The sequence below is a fragment of the Triturus cristatus genome, chromosome 5_2 (assembly GCF_964204655.1).
Source record: "Triturus cristatus chromosome 5_2, aTriCri1.1, whole genome shotgun sequence".
Taxonomy (NCBI): domain Eukaryota; kingdom Metazoa; phylum Chordata; class Amphibia; order Caudata; family Salamandridae; genus Triturus; species Triturus cristatus.
In genome coordinates, this window is record NC_140588.1 from 669439411 (window position 1) to 669459990 (window position 20580).

A 20580-nucleotide genomic window follows, 5' to 3' on the forward strand; every position below is an offset into this window, starting at 1 on the left:
TATTTTCGCCAGCATCATATGAATGAGCTGCCTCAGTGGACGAGAAAATGGCACTTAGGTGAAACAGCCCTGTCTCTTACACCAAGCCTTGGTGAATGCCAGCTCGATTGGCCGGGGATTCTGGCTACAGGAGTTATTTTATTGTAAAGCGCCTCACGTGGCGCCTAAGGTGTTCATAGAATTTCCTCACACGTGGACCTGTATGTATAATTATGGTTTCCAAGCTGTCTGGCCTTGTTTGGGGTAATTTCTTGAAGATAATTTTAATGCTTTTAGCTAGAGTTTAATGTTATCTTTTTGCTATTTCTAAGTGTGAACATTAACACAAAAATGGTTCTTTAAACATATCGGCTGGATCACAAAAAGATTTAACTGGTTCTGTAAAGATAGTGCTTGCTCAACACCCTTTAACCACAGTAATATGAAAACAGGATTCTGGGGGTGGGAATGTGAGAAAAGAACATTTGTACACATTTGCTGCGTGATGTTGTGTTATGCTGGTGATGGTGTTGATTTGCTGCATCATTGCAATGGGATTTCGTTTTGTTGCACTGCAGTTTTTGTGTTGCATTCTGTTTTGACTCTTTAGTTGTGATGTGCCATGTTGCCTTTTAATTTGTTGTATTTTTGTGTGTTGTATTTAGTTTTTTATTTAGATACTTTTGTTGGGTCTGGAAACCCTGCTATATTTCCAGCCAATAGCAGCACATGCCTTAAAAAGTCCTGTGACAAACAACCATTTACTCCTGTCTAAGGTGGTAACAGAGCGCCTCTCTGGCTCCTCAAACACTTAAGAAACCAGTCAGCACCAAATTATTGCCACCGCCAGAGCTCACGTTATGTGATATGGCCCATCATGTCAAACTGTCACAGGAGATGAAATTGCTATTCATGTATTGATATACAGTCAATAAACCGAAAATCATCTTCTGTTGTCTCTTTGCAGTTACATTCTAGGTCTCTTACTTTTTTCATCCCTCTGAAGACAACAAAAGGTTGGGCAGGATCATACTTAAATCGAGAGAGAAAAAACATATTCAGAAAGCAATATATTCCATTTCTGGTTCTGGGTACAGTGAATAAAATACATGCAAACGAATTCAGGTCAAAATATGGATGAACCCAGGCGCTGCAATATAACACGTTTGTGAGCGAAGGGAAGCAACACACACCCATAGTGGCTTGTAAAAAATGGTTTCGAAAAAAACAAAAGTACAACACAAATGCAAGAGTAAACCTTCAGCTAGATTCACATGCGAGTCCTAGCAAAGCACAAATAGGGAGTTAGTGAAGTGGATCACGGCGTCTGACGAGGGAAATGACTACTAATAAATGTCCTCCTCGCAAATATAAGTGTGCTATGAAAGTGAGGGTGCATGGAAAGGGCAAAGGCAATGAACATCTGCTAACATTTGACAGCATGTGGGCAATACGGCTTTCGGCAACGTGAGTGTGAATTATTGCATAGTTCTCAATGTTTGCTTTTCAAGAACCTGGCAATATCTCCTGCTTTATCTTCCCCAATTGAAGATTTACTCTGGATTGCAAAATAATTTTCTTTGTATTGCAAGATCCTTTTCACTCAGACAGTGCCCAGGCGATATGAACATTTTTTACATAATATTTCTTTGTACGTATACCTCTTCCAAAGCTATTTTAAGTCGACGGGCACAGTGGTGAAAAAGATTACTTTGGGGGAAAATTAATAAAAATATAGTGCATTGGTGGATGTCAGTGTTCCGGCACAACATTGTGCAAGGAGGAGAGAGCAGCGCAAAGCCAAAATTTACTAATTCTGACCTGCTGCTGCTTCCCTCCCTCGCGCTGGTAGACAAACAGGCTGTCTAACACTTCACATACACCTTTGCACTATGGTGCATTGATTTGTGCATGTGTGATTGATGTCTGGCATAGGTTTTCTATTAAAAGTATACTTTTTCTTCAAAAAAATCGTTTAGCTAGACAGTGTTTAAAAATGTCACACTTTGGATGTGTGTTGTACAGTACAGCACACATGCAAGGTGTGAAGTGTTTAGAGAAATAAAATCTATTTCTCCAACTTTTCACATACTTTAAGGAGGTGGTATTTTTTTTACACAAAGCCTGGTCTGACAATTTTAGTAGATAGGGCTTTGTGTCAAAAAACATGGGTGCTTGCGCTGAAACACCCTACTACCACCAATCCAATTCCCACATGACATGAAAGTGAAGCAAAGCAATATTTGTGATGAAAAGAGGCACTTTTCCTGTGCAAAAAAATGCACTGGAAAGTAATCTGCCCCTTATTGTTTTATGCATTGTATATCTTATGCAGAACTTTTTGAATCGATACAAAAGTCATTACGTTTTCCTTAGATCTTAATTAAATAAGGTTGCTAAATAATGTTGTGTAACCTTGTACACCTTTAATCACTCCCCCCCCCCCCCCCCAATAGAATCCGACACAGACAAATAAGCATGACTTTAATCTCTGACTGGATTCTGTTCTTTGGAACCTTTAATCAGCTGTTAGTGCTAGCTTTTGAATCAATCTGATCGGCTGAAATATTAGTAGCATTACATCCAGGTTGCTTGCATGCAATGCCAGAGAGTCCCCAGTGGATCTAGAAGCCTCCAAGTCCCTGTTCTTTTCCATGGAGCACCAAATGGGTTCTGGATGTAGCAACAGGTCTGTGTCACATGGTGCATTACAACTGACAGGCGAGGCTTGCAGAGTAGTGGGGCCATGAGAGCCAGATTCACCAAAGTGTTGATGCTTGTAGAGTTCATCTAACTGTTCCTATTCTGTAGGAGATGCACTCTGCCGTAACTGACTGCATCCTGGTACTTGTAAGGCCATACAGCTGATATATAGGTCTCTGAATCCAAAGTGAAATTGACTTTAAAGTTAGGACAAATGACTTGCAACAGTTGGCAGATGTACTGTGCAGCGCACACGGCATAGCTTATCCGGTCCCATACATTAGAACCTCGAACGACGTGTCCAGCCATTGGCACACCTTTAGAAGCCTACACGCAGCTTCAGCCATATAGCTGTAGATATTCATTCTGCTCTCCCTTGAGAGTTAGGACTGTGGTCACTGAAGCAAGTGACAGCTTCCGTTACAGAGGTAAATATGCATTTGAACAGTATTGATATTGCATATCTAACTCTGACATACCTCTTTCAGCTATGAGAGGGAATGGGTGCTTTATTCATGCCTCATTTAAAAAATAAATATATAAAACAGGTTCCACTAATGGCATTCAACGCTACAATATGCTTTATCACTCTGACACATGTACTTATTTCAGTGCCAGTATTTTATTTTTAATCTCATTTTAATAATTATTTGTGACTCAAGCTTCAGTATGTCATGTTCTTTCATTGGTTTCTAATTATTTTATACATCTCTCACATCTGTTTTCAAATGCAAAATACCCAATGCCAATGTTCTAGCAGATGACTTTCTATGTGCTTAAAACAATTTCTCGGCACATATTTAAGTATATTTTAGACATTTACACACAGATACACACATTATTATTCAAGAGGACTAAACTGAGAAGCTCCAGTCACTTTACACTACTGTGTGTTTGAATGTGCTCCTTGTGAGAGGAAATAAGATGATCAATCACAGTAAAGTTGGCCAATGGTTCGAGCCGGATGACTCTTTGCCCATGATATATGCTGTAGTGGGTGGAAAAAAATGTGAATGAGGCATTTACAGACAATGGATGTAGAGGACTGGATGACAGCCCCTATAAGTAAGTAAATCATATGTATAACTTTGGTAAAATCAAAAAATCTTCTCTAATGCCAAACCTAACAAGCATTGGCATAGCCAATAGGTCTCGCCTTTGGGACCTTATAAGTGTTTAGCCATGAAACAGTTGCATAACTAAATACTTATAAGGTCCTAAAAGCGAGACCTATTTGCTATACCAAGCGGCCGTGCGGCCGCGAAAGGGATCCCGATCAAACATCAAAGCGTCTGTGCGGCCGCGAAAGTAATCGCAGTCAAGTGCGGCGCGCGCGCCCACGCACATGCACTGTAGCTCTAGGCCGGCCTGGTTGTACTTTTTGGAGCCCTCTCAATAAGTCTCGCCAGACCAGCGCATGCGCTGGGTCAGGCGAGACCTGAAAATCAACTCAAGCAATAAATTGAGATACACAAGAGTGAGTTTTGATCAGATCTACATGGTTAAACGTGCCCATTAGGTTGGGCTAGTAGCAGAGACAATACACCCAATACTGGGGGCTTATAATGGCTCTTCTCTTCTCTCCCCTTGATTGATAAGATTTACAACTGTGGGACGTAATTGCATCCCCCTTGTACAAGGACTACCAGCATCTTATATACGACACTCATTTAAAACTGCTCCCCATACTTAGGATATTATTTTGGAACAGCTGGACAAACTACATGCACCGTCAGGGGGTCGTTGGAATATACGACTTTATCCTATGATACATCGTGACCGCTCTAGTGGTCTTCAAATACAGGACCAGTTATACTGAACCGTTGCTTATAGCCTTGAAAAAGTCACTTGTGTTCTGAAACATGTGCCGGCTGTTTTTCCTGACTGAAAATACAAGCTTCAACGAGAAAAAAATACTTGGCTTTTGTTGTTGAATTGTTGGATCTGTAAATTATTAAGAGAAGTGGAAGCACTTCATGTTGATTGATTGTTGTAGTGAGTGCTGTGGTACTCGTTTTTTTCAGGTTGCCAACTAACCCAAGACTGTTAAAGGTAATTATGTTTTAATTAACCTTAGAAGATCACCCTTCTTGAGAATTTGGTTTAAAATAATTGGTTGGAGGTCAAGCAGTAGTTCAGCCATTTACGCTGTCCTGCTCACATTCTTTTGCTGGTGGGGAGTAGAACGAGGTTGCTTGAAACCTGTGATGGCACATTGATAAAGGCTCTTTCTTACAATTTGTGTCCTCTTTTTAGTGGCTGCCCATTCAATTTAAACCTAAACAACAGCGTTTCCCCATTTTCGTGTTCCTATTAGATATTCACATGATGCAGGGAAAGTGTAGTGGAATGCCCAGACAATTATTTTAATTGTATTTCTTAGAGCACAGCTTTTTTAAATTCAAAATTGAAGATGTATATTGGACAGCCTGCATTAAGCAGTTTTGTACTATTATTTTGCAAGAAGCATGGCCTACTATAGCCTGGTATATAGAGGGTTTTGTGTCTTTTACAGTCCATGCCATGCCTTCAGTTAGTGGACGAGCCAAAGGCGACCTTTTGATATGGCTAGTGATTTCCATTTACTGTACAGGCTCTAATAAATGCTTTGCTGCAGAAGTTTTAAAAGGGTTATTTTTTTAATAATGTTCATAATGATAACATTGGCCTTCCCATTTAATTTAATTAATTTAGAGTTTATCAAAATTTCCCAGTGGGTTATCCAGAACTAATCAACACTTCTAGATTTATGCAGAAAATTGACAGGGTTTAAGGAAAGAAAACTATTTTCAAACAAAGGCTTTTGACCAGACATTCAGTTCAGATAAGATTATTCTCTATCCAATGTTATTGAATTTTAAAACCTATGTTAACAATGGACCTTACTTGTGCTAAGATGCTTGAATACAAAGAACAAATCTCCTTGTTGGATTTAGGTTTTTAACTATTTTTCACGAATTGCTGACCAGCTGGCATAAGGCCTCGTGATGAATGACACATTCAGCCAGTACTGGTGTTGTATCTAGCAGGGTTTGCATGCTGGATCTTTTGAGCCCATGTTAAGGTGTTTAAAGTGAAATTTCTAGTTTCAGGTGTAAAATGATCTTAGCTAACAGACAAGGACTGATGTATGTGTCATTGTCAACTAGCTACTCTGTAGCTTTTAATACAGCACTCTCATTTAAAAAAAATCTTAATTCACATGCTCTATATAAAACAAGGTATTATTGGCAAGTCTAATTCTTCATTGACTTTGTAACACTGATCTGTTATATAGAATATTATTATTTTGAATAATTTAGAGCTATCCAATAAGGTAATTATTTAATTTATAAGTGGGAATTGTTTTAAAGGGACCCACAGTTTGCCCATATTTTTGTGGGGTGGAAGAAGAACACATCCAGTGCTTTAATTTTTTTGTTGTGAGACTCTTGTGCCATCGAGTGCAACTTCATGGCGGCTGTGGTACAGGAATGGTAGGTAGTAATCTCTGCCGTTTAAGGTAAAGTAAATTCTTGTCGGAAAAGCTGTTTCTTCTTCATATCTCTGCCAAATGATGAGACATTAGTGAAGATCCGAGGGGAGCATTAGAGGCGGGTGAGCCATCGGAAGGCTCAAGCCAAGCTCGAGTCTGAAGATTGGATCTGGCTAGGCTTGAGCTCCGGTTGGAACATCGAGCACATAACGAGCTGAGCTTCCATTGGCTTCTGCCTGCCTCCCTTTCTCTGCCCAGTTTGTTGTGTTGCAGCCAGAGCAGTCAACTTTGAAAATGGGAAACCAGGTTGGAGTGTTGACAACAGCTCAACATCCTGTGATTCTGGGCAAATCACTTCATCTCCCTGTGCCTATAACAAATGAATGTGACCATGTGTAATGTCACTGGTGCTCATATAAAGTGCTCCAATACGTATGGGTCGAGTTTTCTCTATATATAAACTGCAGAACAATTCACAAAGAGGTAAAAACAAAGCCTTAACAAAAGGAACTACAAACAGATACCCATTTAGCTGCTGATTTCTACAAAGTTAAAGAAGAAAACCTGGATAAATCGAAGCTTCTCCACTTTAAATTGTGTGATCATAGGCAAATATTTTATTGCTCCAAAACTCAATTTTCTTCATTATCATGTATAAAAGCCTTTGCAAATATGTGAGTTCAGAACACCAGTTGTACAACCACCTACTGTATGTGATTTAATAAACATAATATTGCCCTGTAATAATCTGGGCCATGCGGGAAAGCCTGAGGATTAGCAAGGCATGATTTCAAACTTTAACACCCAGCTTTAAGACTTCGTCCTTGGGAAATCCTGATGGCTTTCAACAAGGTCAATGAACTCAATGACACCGTGATGTGAATGGAGCTTGAACAAAACATAAATTCGGCCTATATCATCGACAATTAGAATTTCAGACATTCAGTCAATGGTGAGAAGTTTCAAAAGTTTCAACACCTTTATTAATCTTAAAAGATTTGTATTGTTTTTGTAGTTTTATTCAAATTAGTCAATTTACAGAAATCAATAATGAAATCATTAGTGAGAGCATAAATCAATACACATGTGATGAAGGGTTATCAGCTCCGCATTCGGGCTTCTTCAAAGCTTCATCTAAACTAACTAGATAGGAACACTCATTAATATTAACTGAGAAATATTGTAGCAAACATTAGTAGACATTGACCCTTCTAATCCAATGATATTCTCTCCTCCGATGGTGTCGTCAAGCTTCCAAAGTTCCTTCCCTCGATTCCCACATGTTCGTATAATACTGTTGCAAACATGGAGGAAAGTTATCATGAGAACCTTCTTACCTAAGCTAAAGGATGCTCTATGTGTTTCAGTACGAGGACAAAGGCCTGTCTTGAAAAGATGAGTCAAATGATCAACATATTCTAAGTGAACATGCATAAACGTCCAAATCTGTATTTAAAATAGCAACTACACCAAGTCTCATTGTCTTCAGGTAAATGATCTAATATGGAGTGAGGAAGCCGAGTCAATCGCATGAGTCAGTAAATTCCTAAGCCAGGTGCTGGTGCTAAGCTAACTCTAAATAAACGTTTATTAAGTTATCAGCAAATGTTGAAATGGTGGGATCTTGAGACCTAATCCAGCTTAGTACAAAAAGTTTTTTACACCTTTGTTCTACATTATAAACATTTAAGTACATTTTCCCTGCATTATGTAATTATTAACAACTCTTGTGGGTATTGGTTATACATAAGAAAGATTTATTTCACGTTATAATGCAAGCACAATTTTCTGCGCGAGGTATTTCTAAGCGAAAACATTTATGCAGCAGCTTTTAAACGCGTTCTAAAGTTGCAGTTCTAACACTGGTTTGAAAGTCGAATGTCGATTTTTAACTAATTTCTTCCAGTCACCTATCTGTTAAAGAAATACACTTTTTCGAATTTTTACGGTTTATAGTATTTAAAGTGACGTTTGTTGTATAATTCACATAGCAAACATTTTCAGGACTTGTCTCGTGCATGGACTCTTAAGAGCCGAAGTTGACCCTTGGTTCGGCTCGAGCTTGACTCTCCCTGTCAATGTGTTGGTCTGCCCACCTCTAGAGAGCATTCCAGGGGGAACAGACTGAATATCACCCAAGCCTGTGCCCAGGCACACTCTGCCTCGGGGAGTAGCTGCACACATCGGTACCTTAGCAGATGGGGAGACGCGGACTCATAACTGCTTTGCTTTTTTTCCTCTATAAAAAGATATTGTTACGCACTGCCCACGTGTACTGTGCATTTTGCCTGCTGCGTGCCACAAAAGAAATGTACTTAGTTACGCTCTGCCTACTTGTAGTGTACCTTTTGCCTGCCGCGTGCCAATAAAGAAATGTACTCAGTTACTATCTTTCTGAAGTCACTAGTTGACCTTTTGTTTCTGAGATATTTCGCCTTAGATGAGCTGGCTCTAGTATTCCATGCGGCGATAGCGCGTCTGTGAGCCGCCACCACCAGCGAGAGCCGTTCTTTCAGGAAAGCTGACATCACAGGCGATGAACATGTCAGGACTGTGCGGAGGAGTAGAGACTTTCTGCTTGCACCAGCTTTAATGCTTTGTTCTGTAGTTATCAACTTTAGATATTGCATGCGAAGGAAGAAAAGTGTGGATGCTGCAAGCATAGATAAGGAACAGGGTAAAAGGGAGTGCTCCAAAGGCAGCCAGATAGTGAAAATGAAAGTAAAAGTTCAGGCATGCAAACATCTGACTTGCCCAAGAGGAAACGCGAGTGAGAGCAGAGGTGAAGACTAAGTAATCTGCTGTTTGTAGCTGACATGCATTTTATGCAGCGATTATGGATAGGAAGGGTAGGAGGGGGATTAAAGAAACCTTCTTTATACATGTTGTGAATCTTCTAGAGCTGAGGAAGAAACCAATGTCTTGTACTATGACCGAGGCTTGCACAACACCTAAATTCTGCGATTTATAACAAAGGTGAGCTAAAACTCCATACGGCAAGCTTTGCTCTCGGCAGAGATCAAAGCTTTACTGTGCAGGAGGCGCTGGAAAAATGCAAGGCAGAAAATCACAATGCTGTGCTGCACAGAGATGCCAACTTGTGGGCAGTTTTACTCAGCGAGGTGTGTTTTCAGATTGGCCATGCAACATTAGCAATTTTTTTTGTGAAATAGAAAGCTAAATCTGGAATGCAGATTCGATAATATGTCCCCTGAATTCCATGATTAAAAGTCAGCAAGATAGCTCAGCGAGTTGACTGACTGCACTTCAAACATGCTTGTGATTGTCACAAATTTGTATCTCAGCAAGGCCTACTCACAGGTCCATACTTCTGAGCTTGGTAATGTAAGTGCCATTACATTGCCTAATGATAGCACCTATTATTTACTTTTTTTTTGCCAGAAGTGTACTGTAAAGCACTGTCTAAGTAAACAGCGTATTATTGGTTTTCACACAATTTCTCCAAACTGAAGTCAAAGACTGCAGGAGTAGATTTACAACTATGGGCCATATTAGCAAGGAACGGCGATAATGGGCTGGATAATATGCCTGTGTGAATTCCCATCGAAGCCCATGTTCACACCAGAACCTGGGCTTCTATGGCAATTCTCAAGGGCATATTATCCAGCCCATTATCGCCGCTCTAACGGCTGTTTGCTGCCGCTAAAGCGGCGATAATGTTATCGCCATTCCTTGATAAAATGGCCCCAAGTTTTAACATCAACCCGAGTTATACATTTCAATAGTAGCAACATTTAAAGAAAAATCATTAAGATATTACCAACAGTGAGTATTTGAGGCGCGGCCCTTGCCAGTTCTTTTTTATAAACTTCGCTGATAGAGGTTTGGAGAAGAAGCCAACGCTTTGTTTTTATTTTCGCTAGATGGAGCCAATTAACGTTATATCAGTGTGCGCCAGTGAATTTTGGCAAACACTGTGGCTCAGTGTGCTGTAAATAAAAAGCTTTTGGCTGAACTATCCCCATATAACAAGAAATGCAAGCAAAAGTAGGTCACACTACTTGGAGCCATATTTTATGACTTTCCTAAGTGGTCCCTACGGTTATCCCACTTATGATGTATTGATGGCTGCCAGCCTGTAGGCATCCAACAGATGTATAACGAAGAAAAGCTTTCACATGCCTGAATATGTTTGTCGATAGACCGCTCTGTGTAGACTCCTGTTAGATGCAGCACCCTGGCCTCATTCCCTCTTGTTGTGAAACAGAACATGATGTAATGTGTACCAGTGACATTTAATGGCTAAGGTACTTCATTTCTGCATAGGTAGGATCATGCATATCGCACATTATCCCTTGGTCCAGTAGCCCAGTGGTTCTTAACCTTTTGACTTCTGTGGACCGCCACTTAATTGGTATTGTAACCTAGGGACCCCCACTGAATCATTATTGGAATCCGGGGACCCCTACTGAGTCATTACTGGAAGACGGTGGCCTGCCGGTCTAAGCATCTTTGATGATTTGAACTGCAAAGCAATATACAAACCATACAGGATCAAGCAAATCATATAACAAATACACAATTACTAAATTATTTTATTTAATTCACAAACATATAAAAAAATCTACATTTTAATAGGAAGGTTGGAGATTTTCTAAATTCAATTGAGGCCTCTCATCACCCGTACTATACTTAAATTTTTGCATACAATTTTAAATTCTTTCACATTTACAGAATGTTTTAAACATTTTAATTTTCAATTTGTTTTCATATTTATATACACTTTATTAATCTGTTGCTATTTCCCCGGACTACAGATTGGGAACCTCTGCAATAGCAGATTTCAAGGTTAGAATGTGAGTGACTGCAATGCACAATTCGTTAAAGGATAATTGCCTGTGCCCAAAGTTTTGTTTAGAAGCCTGCAGCTGGAGCTATCGAAGTTTGGGTGTCGAATACCAATGCTTCATATAGTCTTGATTTCACCTAATGCCTCTTTAATTCTCCACCAGGCACTCCCCTATCTATTTGTCTCACTCTTGCAGGTTCTTTTCATCCCCTGCCTTCTCCCTTTGTAACAGTTTTTTCATCTTTTTCCTTCTTTTCCACTTTCATTGTCTTTCTCTTTCTTGCTCTGAATACAACGTTTGCCAAGGAAAAATCAGTTGTGATGCCCTAAAATGAGCGCCAGTGGGCTCAACCTGCTACCAGTGCTCAAATTAATCACTGACTGTCTGCAATTTTGTAAACATGCGACCATCTCATTTCTTACCTATGTATCTTTAATGCAGCACTGAATATGTCAACAGCTCATTCAGATATTACCCAGGTTTTTAGAAAGACCTGAAGCAAATGTGTGGTAGGTTGTATGTTTCAGTGTAATGCTGACTTGCTGTCCAACATCCTTAAAAGCGGTCCAGAATCTTTCTTAAAAACAACGCTCTTCAGTTACATCGTAGTAAGAGGCTTGACGAGTCCATAAGCTCAGATCTTGAGGTCAAAAAGATGAGGTCACTTGTTCCACTGAACTGAAGGCCAGCTATGGTGCGGCAGTTATCTGGTATTTCAAGGTGGATGGAACCTTTGATCCATAACGCCATCGTTTGTTCCAGATGCCACCTCCAAGGCAAATCTTTGTGAGCAAATAATGTGCTTGGAATTTGCCTATATTTAACAACCCTAGGGATTTCCAATGGAAAACCAAAAATAATTTAGAAAATCTGTGAATAAGTGAATGCTAATTTCCTATCAGTTGCTGATCTAATTAGAATGTTGCCTAGGAATCTGCTGGTGGTTGATTTAAAATCTTGCTGCTGTATAAAAATTCCAGTAGAACATGCACATTTGCTTTCATTTAACTGTTGAGTATGAATCATTACATAGAGTGTTCCTAGTATTCACCTAGGAATTTCCAATAAACCTAAGAAATAAACATGAATCAACTAGAGAAAAAATATGTTTGTAGCTACAGTCCCAAATGCGTCTTCATGTACCAGGGAAACTTGAGAAATCTGATACTTATGACCGATTGTATTCGTTTTTTAAGTGGTTTTATTCTTCTGTTGCCATGTTTTATCTGACCCCAATGTTTGATATAGCAATTTATGTTAACATAGCTAACTGAAATGCTCATGCAAATAGAACAAGGCATTTGACTATATATTTGGTGAATACATTCTGAGATGCTACTGCCTGCCTCCAGTATGCCAAGAAGTAAAAAAAAATAAAGAACCACTTGGTAAGTCTGTCGATGCATTGTTCTCTTCAGCGTGAGATTTACACTATGTTTTTTTCTACAACCTACAATATCCCTAGGAGAAAGTGGATAATCCCGATCTGCTGGCTGATATGAGTACCTCTGGGGGTCATTATGACGACGGTCAGACCGACCATCTGACCTCCATCCTCGTGAGCCTTTTTCGACTGCTGAGGCCGGAAAAGTCCCCCCCTACCGTATAACGACGCTACTGCGGCAGTCGCAGCTACGGCGGAGCACATATCCCTGAATATGTCACTGCAAATGCATGCAAATCTCGCATCAAATGTGTGAATTGTACACATATGCATGACATATGTGGGGTTATGCCTTGTGCAGCATGTACACCATTGCTGGTGTGTGGCAGAATGTACACAGTCCAGTCAATGGGGATACATACTGCAGAAGGACTTACCTGGATAACGGCACCCACACGAACTGAGTCATCGGGGTTCAGCTGCCCAGCTGTAGGGAGGACCTTGAGGAAGGGAATCACGGCAGAGAATGCTGGATAGAAGCAGATTTTGGTGACTATGCACCCCGAATCCTTAGTTTCCGATGACACGAGGCAGCCAGTCGATGCATCTCGGTGGTGAGAGAGAGGCTGTCAGAGTTGGCGGTCTTTTAGCGGTTGGTCGAAGCACACAAAGCATGTATCGTAATCTGGTGGTCGGATTGACCGCCTCTGATGAAAACACGGTGGTCTGACCGCCTCCGACAGGACAACAGAAACCGATCCGACCAGCATCATAATGAGGCCCGAAGTACGTTTTGGCCCTAAGCTTATTGAGGTTTGACAGGCATGAATCCACGGTATGTAGTGTGGCAAAACACTTACATAGAGCCTAGGAGAACGTTCGCTAAATAGCATGCTGTAAAGAAGTATGCCCTGAATGTTCCACAGGAGAGTAGATGGATACTATTATTGGGCCGATTTCTATTTCTAACAAGTAAGCCATTGCGCGCACTGTAGCACTTATCCCTATAGCACTTGCCTCATCTGGTCCTACTAGCGACTAAATTGAAGTGGGTGAACTCTATATTAATGTACTTACCTTAGTCCTATTTTATATTTGGAAATCAACTTTTGGGATTTTACCAACATGTACTGTGAAGGTTATATCTTAATTTTTTTAATCAAACTTTCTGCTATGAATTGTTGGACTAGAATTATTTAAATATTTGATTGATTGATTTTATATTGTTTTAATTAACCGAAATAAAGATTGATACTACTACCATGTTTTAGTTGACTTACAATATGCAAATCTCGCGAAACTCTGAAACTGACTTAAGAACTGTAGATGAAACAACAGGCATTAATGAACCCTTCTCTGACATCTTTCATGTTGTGCACCTGTACAGGAAAGTGCAATCTCATATAAAGAGATGACCAAGTCTTTCCCTTTTGTTTCAGAACCTAGTGAAGAACTTGCCGGAGCAGAAGGAGCTGAGCGCCCTGGCGCAGCTGAAGGAGGAGTACGAAGACCTGTGTGAGCCTGAGCAGTTCGGAGTTGTGGTACGTACCTACCGCGCCAGCACACTACTTCACTGGAACCCTGCCAGACACCGTTTTAAGAAAGTCAATCCAATAACGTGTTCATTTTTCATGACAGTAACCGAGCGCGTGGCAGCCTGCGCGCGGCAGCCTGCGCGCGTGGCGCCCGGTTCCCGCTTCTCGCGCTATTTATCACAGATTGGCCCAATAAGGCGAGCATTAAACATATTCCCTTCAGATGTCTGGGCCAAGCAGCGCCATTGTGCGTCGAAAGTGCCTGCGATGTATAATTAACCGCCCTCGTGGCTAAGAGGCATGTTTACGACGCGCGGATTCCTGTATCTGCATGCTGATAGAAGCAGAGTGCGGCTGATAAATAATATAGTGATTGGAGCATTTTAGAGCATTCGACAGATTTTATGTATACTCTGTCACCAGCTGATTCGCGTCCGACTTCCTTTGCTCAGCGTTTTGTGAATATCCGAGGCAGGTTAGGGCCTTAACAAGGCGAATATCGCTCTCTAGTTAAGTAGCTTACACCTTACTTAGCAGCAGTTTAGATTCTCTCCCAGGGAGCACTTTGTCAGTTGGTTTGGAAAACGTTCATTTGATATTAAATAAATAAAGCTTTGTAAAGGCAGTACGTTTTCGAAAATAACCATAAAACACAGGTTCACTTGGTTTTCCAAAATTCCCTAGTCAGTTGTAATATACCTAATGCAAGGACAGTGACTAATATAACTGTATGTGGCATATGCAAATTATAACTGTTGGTAAGAACAACGAGTATCGAGGTACCCGTGTATTCTGTGGTACCACCACGTACGACACTGTAGGCCTAGTCCCATGTGAAGCGACTAAACTTGAGGTGCCTTTCGTACAACTGAATTTGGTGCAAATATTCAAAGTGCTCCAGTAGAACACCAGCGGCACGCGCACTTGGAAAAATACAAACCCACCAAAGCACAACTTTACCTCACATCCTCAAGCATTTGTATCACTAATTGTTATATAAACAGTCAGGTAGTGCTCTGCTGCTTTGTAGAGAGACTCCGCACTCTACCCCACCCTCACATGTAGAGATGCGATGCTATTCCACTCTGCAAGCTGCCTACACAGTGGGAGCAGACGCTGCTTTGTTTCCAGAGCTCACCAATTCCTGCAGGCCAGCAGGAGAAAGTCAAGGGTGAGGTATGTAAACCAGAGCAACATTGCAAGAGCATTGTGTTGTAAGAGCAGGACCGTTACACAACAGTAAAACTCAGATTGCACAACACTGACTACAGTACAGGGGTGATATAGTATTATTGTTAGCAGAATTTGCTCCCTCATTTTTCATGTGTCATTTTTAAAGGTGTTACTTTCACAGTTTTGATGTAATAACCTTTTGGGAACCTAGCAGCAATTCACAAGTAGTTTCCTACCTCAAAAACATTCCGAAAAACTAAAGCGCCTCTCAGTGGAAGGTTTACACGGATATTTGTGGAGGGAGTGGAAATGTTGGAAATCCCAAATAACAGTCAAAATTATACCTGAGTGGAACAACAATGTATGTATGTATATGTATATATATATATATATATATAACAGCACTGTTGGGTCACAGTTCCCCCTGTGAACATACCCACTGGTATAAGTACTCTTTGGAAGTGGTCAAGAGTATCCTGCAGTGGACCTCAGTGCTTGCTGAACATTGAGTCCATATGCTTGCTGGGACCGCTCTGTATCTCACTGACATAGACCAAGAAGGCACACATCTGTCCAAGGCTGTTTTTGCTCCATGTGAAGGAAGCCTTGGGAGTGTATTAAACTGGTTTACATATGATTCCCCCTTCTTCTAAGGAGCAGAAACAATATAGATACAAGCTTGGAGAATTTTGTTTTCAAAAGATAGCAATGACAGTTTTCAAACATCCCAAAATTTTGTGTTTATATTTTTAACTTTTAGATCACAACTCTGCATTCCAACAAAGAGAACGTGGATATAAATATTTATAAAGTAATCCGGTTCTTAGGAATTGTTGTTGAAACATTTGCATGCTGATAGATCATGAAGCATATCTGATACTAATTGGTAAACAAAGCAAATGAAATATACTCTGACTTAAGCTTGTAAAATGGTCAATAATTTCCTTGTTGAAAATCATTCTTTCTTATATAATACATTTAAAGTAACACATTTCAAGCCATGCGGTGGAAAATGTAAGGAAGGTGCAAGCGGAATGTTCTTCACTACAAAATGTGTGGATTTGTAGGGTTTAATCATTTATCTAGACCTGTAGAACCAACCCAAGTTCAAAATGTGTTAAATTGCTGATAAATGAATCAATAATGTGTAAAGCTAGCCAACTAAAAACATGGTTAAGACATGGAAAACGTCAATACATAAAACCAAATACTTGTTGATGTTTGATCCTTTTTAGTCATTTCCTGTGTCTTCATCAGTATAGAAATAACTGTTGACTCAGTAAATGAGCGCCATAACTCTAGAGGAAAGCCAACATATGAGTCTTTGCAAAATCATACATGATTTGGAGCTGAAAGCAAAATCTTAAGGTGTAAGTGCCAGCATAAAGCATGTCACAGAACATAATAATTATAAGCATTGTACAGAAATGTATAACCAAACATACCCATACCTAACACAATTCTGTTTGAATCACACAGGTTGGCTCCGTCCTGTTTTTTGTATAGGATATTTAGTGGAACTTTGAATAGCAATCTGCCACAGAAATTCTACAGAACTAAGTAAAATGGTTGAATAAAAAAACAAAGGTCAACAGGTGTTGTCAGCAGAATACAAGATATAGCACAAGGAAACACAATAATTCTGCTTCACAAAATAAAATTGCTTACTTTATGAAAGGCATGAGGAATGTCACATTTCTGAGGCAACTTCTATGCATGGAATCATACCATGCATCGCAAGTGATTTAAACGTTACAGTGGCATATTTTCATCCAATATTAGCTTCCTTCATGTGCAAACAGCTGGAGTTTGAGTGCAGTTCACATTTCTACTCTGATAACAATTTAAAATGTTGGTGTAGTTAATTCAAACAAGGGTTTAAGAGAAGATAATGGTGACAATCATATAAAATTGCTGTTTTTTTATTGATTTTAATCTGACTGATAAGTAACGTGCCTGTCCCAAAAGGTCCCTGTTTTTATTTAAAAACATGTGAAATCACAAAGAGATGTGGCAGCCATGCAAACTAAGGCTTTGAGATCTGGATTCCTGCTTGTGCTTATGTTGTATTTCTGTGCTTTTTCCAGCCCCCCCCCCCCATGACCTGGAAGGCTTTTGCAGCCACATGTGTTGTCACTGCTGGCCCATTATGTTCGTGTCTCACCCTCACACTCTCGTTCCTCCAGCTCTCTTTCCTGGGTTCCTGAGTACGGTGGGACTGCCTGTTGAAAAATAGAACAATCAGCTTACTGGTGGTCTGCAGGGTTCAACAAAAATTTACAGACCTCTGCTCAGACAGTGTGTTAGGATGGTGCTCATCCCACAACAGTGGCTCTCGTCAGTGGGTAGTTGGAAAACACCAAAGACACCTCAACGATGCCTTGCTTTGCAGTCGTGAGTGGAGACATTTTGTGATCTACATATTGAAGAAGGGGTTCCTTGATTATTGATTGGGGCAATAGGTGGTACTGGAGTTTCTGTTAAGGAAGACTGACCAAAGGTAGGGGCTATGAGAAGTGCTTCTTATATGGCCAGCACTGTCAACATTGCCCTACTAGGCTTCTAGTCAAACTTTATAAAGTCTTTTGAGCTGTCTAAAATGGTTTTAGCTCATCTGAAAAGAGATCCTAGGAGAACACGGATATTCCTTGGAAGAAATCAGCTACGACTATACATTGGGTGAGAGAGTGAGGGCAATCGTGAAAAAACACTGAGTTTCCTGGGGGATAAGAGAAATCCTACTTGCAAGGCAAGTCAGTTTCTACATCAATCTTCCTTCCTCTGCCACCGTCCTTGACCACTAGCAATTTAGAGGGCAAAATAGGTCTATTAGGGTTAACAGATTATAAGAGCTCTCTAAGAGAACCCCGTTCAATGGAGAAGTTAAGATTTTTCATTCTTAGTTTACCTGGACTCAGCTTTGGAAACTGCAACCTGACAATGAGAGATAAGAGAAGTGATTCAGGAGCTAATGGATTGTTCTAGTCCTGCAGTAATTGTGGCAATGTCATTGTTTAAAGTTAATTAGAACATTGGAATGTGAAGCACTCCATTGAATACAATGGAGTGCCCCGTGCTTCTACGGGCCGGTAAAGGTCTGCAGAGCAGCATTCCAATGCTGTATGAACAGAGGCCTCTCCGATCCAGAGGGGATTTCAACTCCCTCGGGCTCCTGAAGCCTTTGTTTTATTTGTTAGAACATTCTGCCCTCTAGTGGCAGAATGTTCTAATAGCCTTATAGCCCTTTGTAGCTGGGCTATACCTGCCATGAAAGTTCCGCTCCCTTGTTAAAGGCCCTCGCCCTCTGCTCTGGCCTTTAATGCTGGAGCGGGCCTTTAATCGCTGGTATAGCCTGCTACGGTGGGCTATAAGGCTATATTATCAAGGCTTCTTTCAAGTTTTTAATGAGCCCGATGAGCTTCGACTTTTTGTGTCTGAGCGGGAAACGTGCACATTGTTATTCTGGAAAACTATTTTTTAGATGGAATACGGATTAATAATACCCTCTATTGATGTGTCTAAAATGTTCATAACAAGTGAGGTGTCTGTGGTGGTACCTTCCATATTCCTTGGATGCACAACAGCATATCTGGATTGGATGGAGATGGAGGCCAGTTCACTTCCTCTTAGGGTATGATCTTTAGACGCATGCATGAGTCACATAATCTAGGGTGGGGATGTTCCAGTATATTAAGGGTAGTTTGGAGAACAAAAATAGAGAAAAATGGGCAGCATAGTATGTAGATATAACTGTGTCCAACTCATTTAGAATAACTATCCCCCATATAAAGGGTTTAAATGCTTGGGCCAGACAAAACAGAGTCAAACTGGAACTTGCTTGTTTAAAATGTAGGGCTGATTGCCTTAAAGCACGGTTACTCATAGTACGGCCCGCGGGCCGCCAGCGGCCCGGTAAGCCTTCTTTGTGCGGCCCGCGGACCTTGCAGACATCCTACCTGTGTTAAAAAAAAAAATTAACTAGTGTTAGCAAACACTGCCAGTTGCAGCAGCCCGGACTCTGCTCTGTGGGGGCCGGGGGATTCCAGTGATTGTCAAAGTGGAGATGCAGGGGCCTAAGAGGTGCAATACAACAAAGCTTTATTAACATGTAAATGGTCTTTTAAAGACCTGTGAAGTACTCTGGTGCGGCTGTGTGTGCCCGCTGGGAAGCTGTCTCAGCACGGGCTAAGTGCTGACACACACAGGGGGTGAGATGACAGAGGGTGACAGAGGGAGGGAGAGGGAGACAGAGGGAGAGGGAGGGAGACAGATTGACAGAGGGTGACAGAGAGAGGGAGACAGAGAGGCGCAGTCTGGGGGAGACAGAGGGAGGGAGACCGAGGGAGAGGGAGGCAGAGGGAGGGAGAGGAAGGGAGACAGAGAGAGACAGAGAGAGGGAGGCGGAGAGGGAGGCGGAGAGGGAGGCGGAGGGAGGGAGACGGAGGGAGGGAGACGGAGGGTGCCAGAGGGAGGGAGGGAGGGAGGGAGAGGGAGAGGGAGAGGGAGACAGACAGAGGGTGAGAACAGAGGGAGAGGGAGGGAGACAGAGGGAGGGAGAGAGACAGGGAGAGAGACAGGGAGGGAGACAGAGAGATAGAGGGAGGGAGACAGAGAGAGAGACGGAGGGAGGGTGGGAGTGAGAGGGAGGGAGGGAGATGGAGGGAGGGAGATGGAGGGAGACAGCGGGAGGGAGGGAGACAGCGGGAGGGAGGGAGATGGAGAGAGACGGAGGGAGAGGGAGGGGGAGGGAGAGAGACAGAGGGAGAGGGAGACAGGGAGGGAGACGGAGGGTGACAGAGGGAGGGAGGGAGACAGAGGGAGGGAGAGGTAGACAGGGAGGGAGACAGAGAGACAGAAGGAGAGAGACAGAGGGAGAGAGACGGAGATGGAGGGAGACGGAGGGAGATGGAGGGAGACAGAGGGAGGGAGGGAGACGGAGGGAGGGAGACAGAGGGAGAGAGGGAGACAGAGGGAGGGAGACGGAGGGAGACAGGGAGGGAGACAGGGAGGGAGACGTAGGGAGGGAGAGAGGGAGGGAGACGTAGGGAGGGAGATGGAGGGAGATGGAGGGAGACGGAGGGAGGGAGGGAGACGGACGGAGGGAGGGAGACAGAGGGAGACAGAGGGAAAGAAGGAGACAGAGGGAGGGAGACAGGGAGGGAGTCAAACTGGAACTTGCTTGTTTAAAATGTAGGACTGATTGCCTTAAAGCACGGTTACTCATAGTACGGCCCGCGGGCCGCCAGCGGCCCGGTAAGCCTTCTTTGTGCGGCCCGCGGACCTTGCAGACATCCTACCTGTGTTAAAAAAAAAAATTAACTAGTGTTAGCAAACACTGCCAGTTGCAGCAGCCCGGACTCTGCTCTGTGGGGGCCGGGGGATTCCAGTGATTGTCAAAGTGGAGATGCAGGGGCCTAAGAGGTGCAATACAACAAAGCTTTATTAACATGTAAATGGTCTTTTAAAGACCTGTGAAGTACTCTGGTGCGGCTGTGTGTGCCCGCTGGGAAGCTGTCTCAG

At 41.9% G+C, this 20580-nt stretch overlaps 1 protein-coding gene across 4 annotated transcripts in view; it reads left to right on the forward strand.

The window, feature by feature from the left end:
- Positions 1–20580, forward strand: part of DIAPH2 (diaphanous related formin 2) — a 3515124-nt gene that overhangs the window by 1985714 nt on the left and 1508830 nt on the right. For all 4 annotated transcript variants that reach the window (XM_085607750.1, XM_085607751.1, XM_085607752.1 and 1 more), the window contains one exon: positions 13792–13893. In XM_085607750.1, the coding sequence (XP_085463876.1) occupies positions 13792–13893 (102 nt within the window). The remainder of the gene's footprint in view (positions 1–13791; positions 13894–20580) is intronic.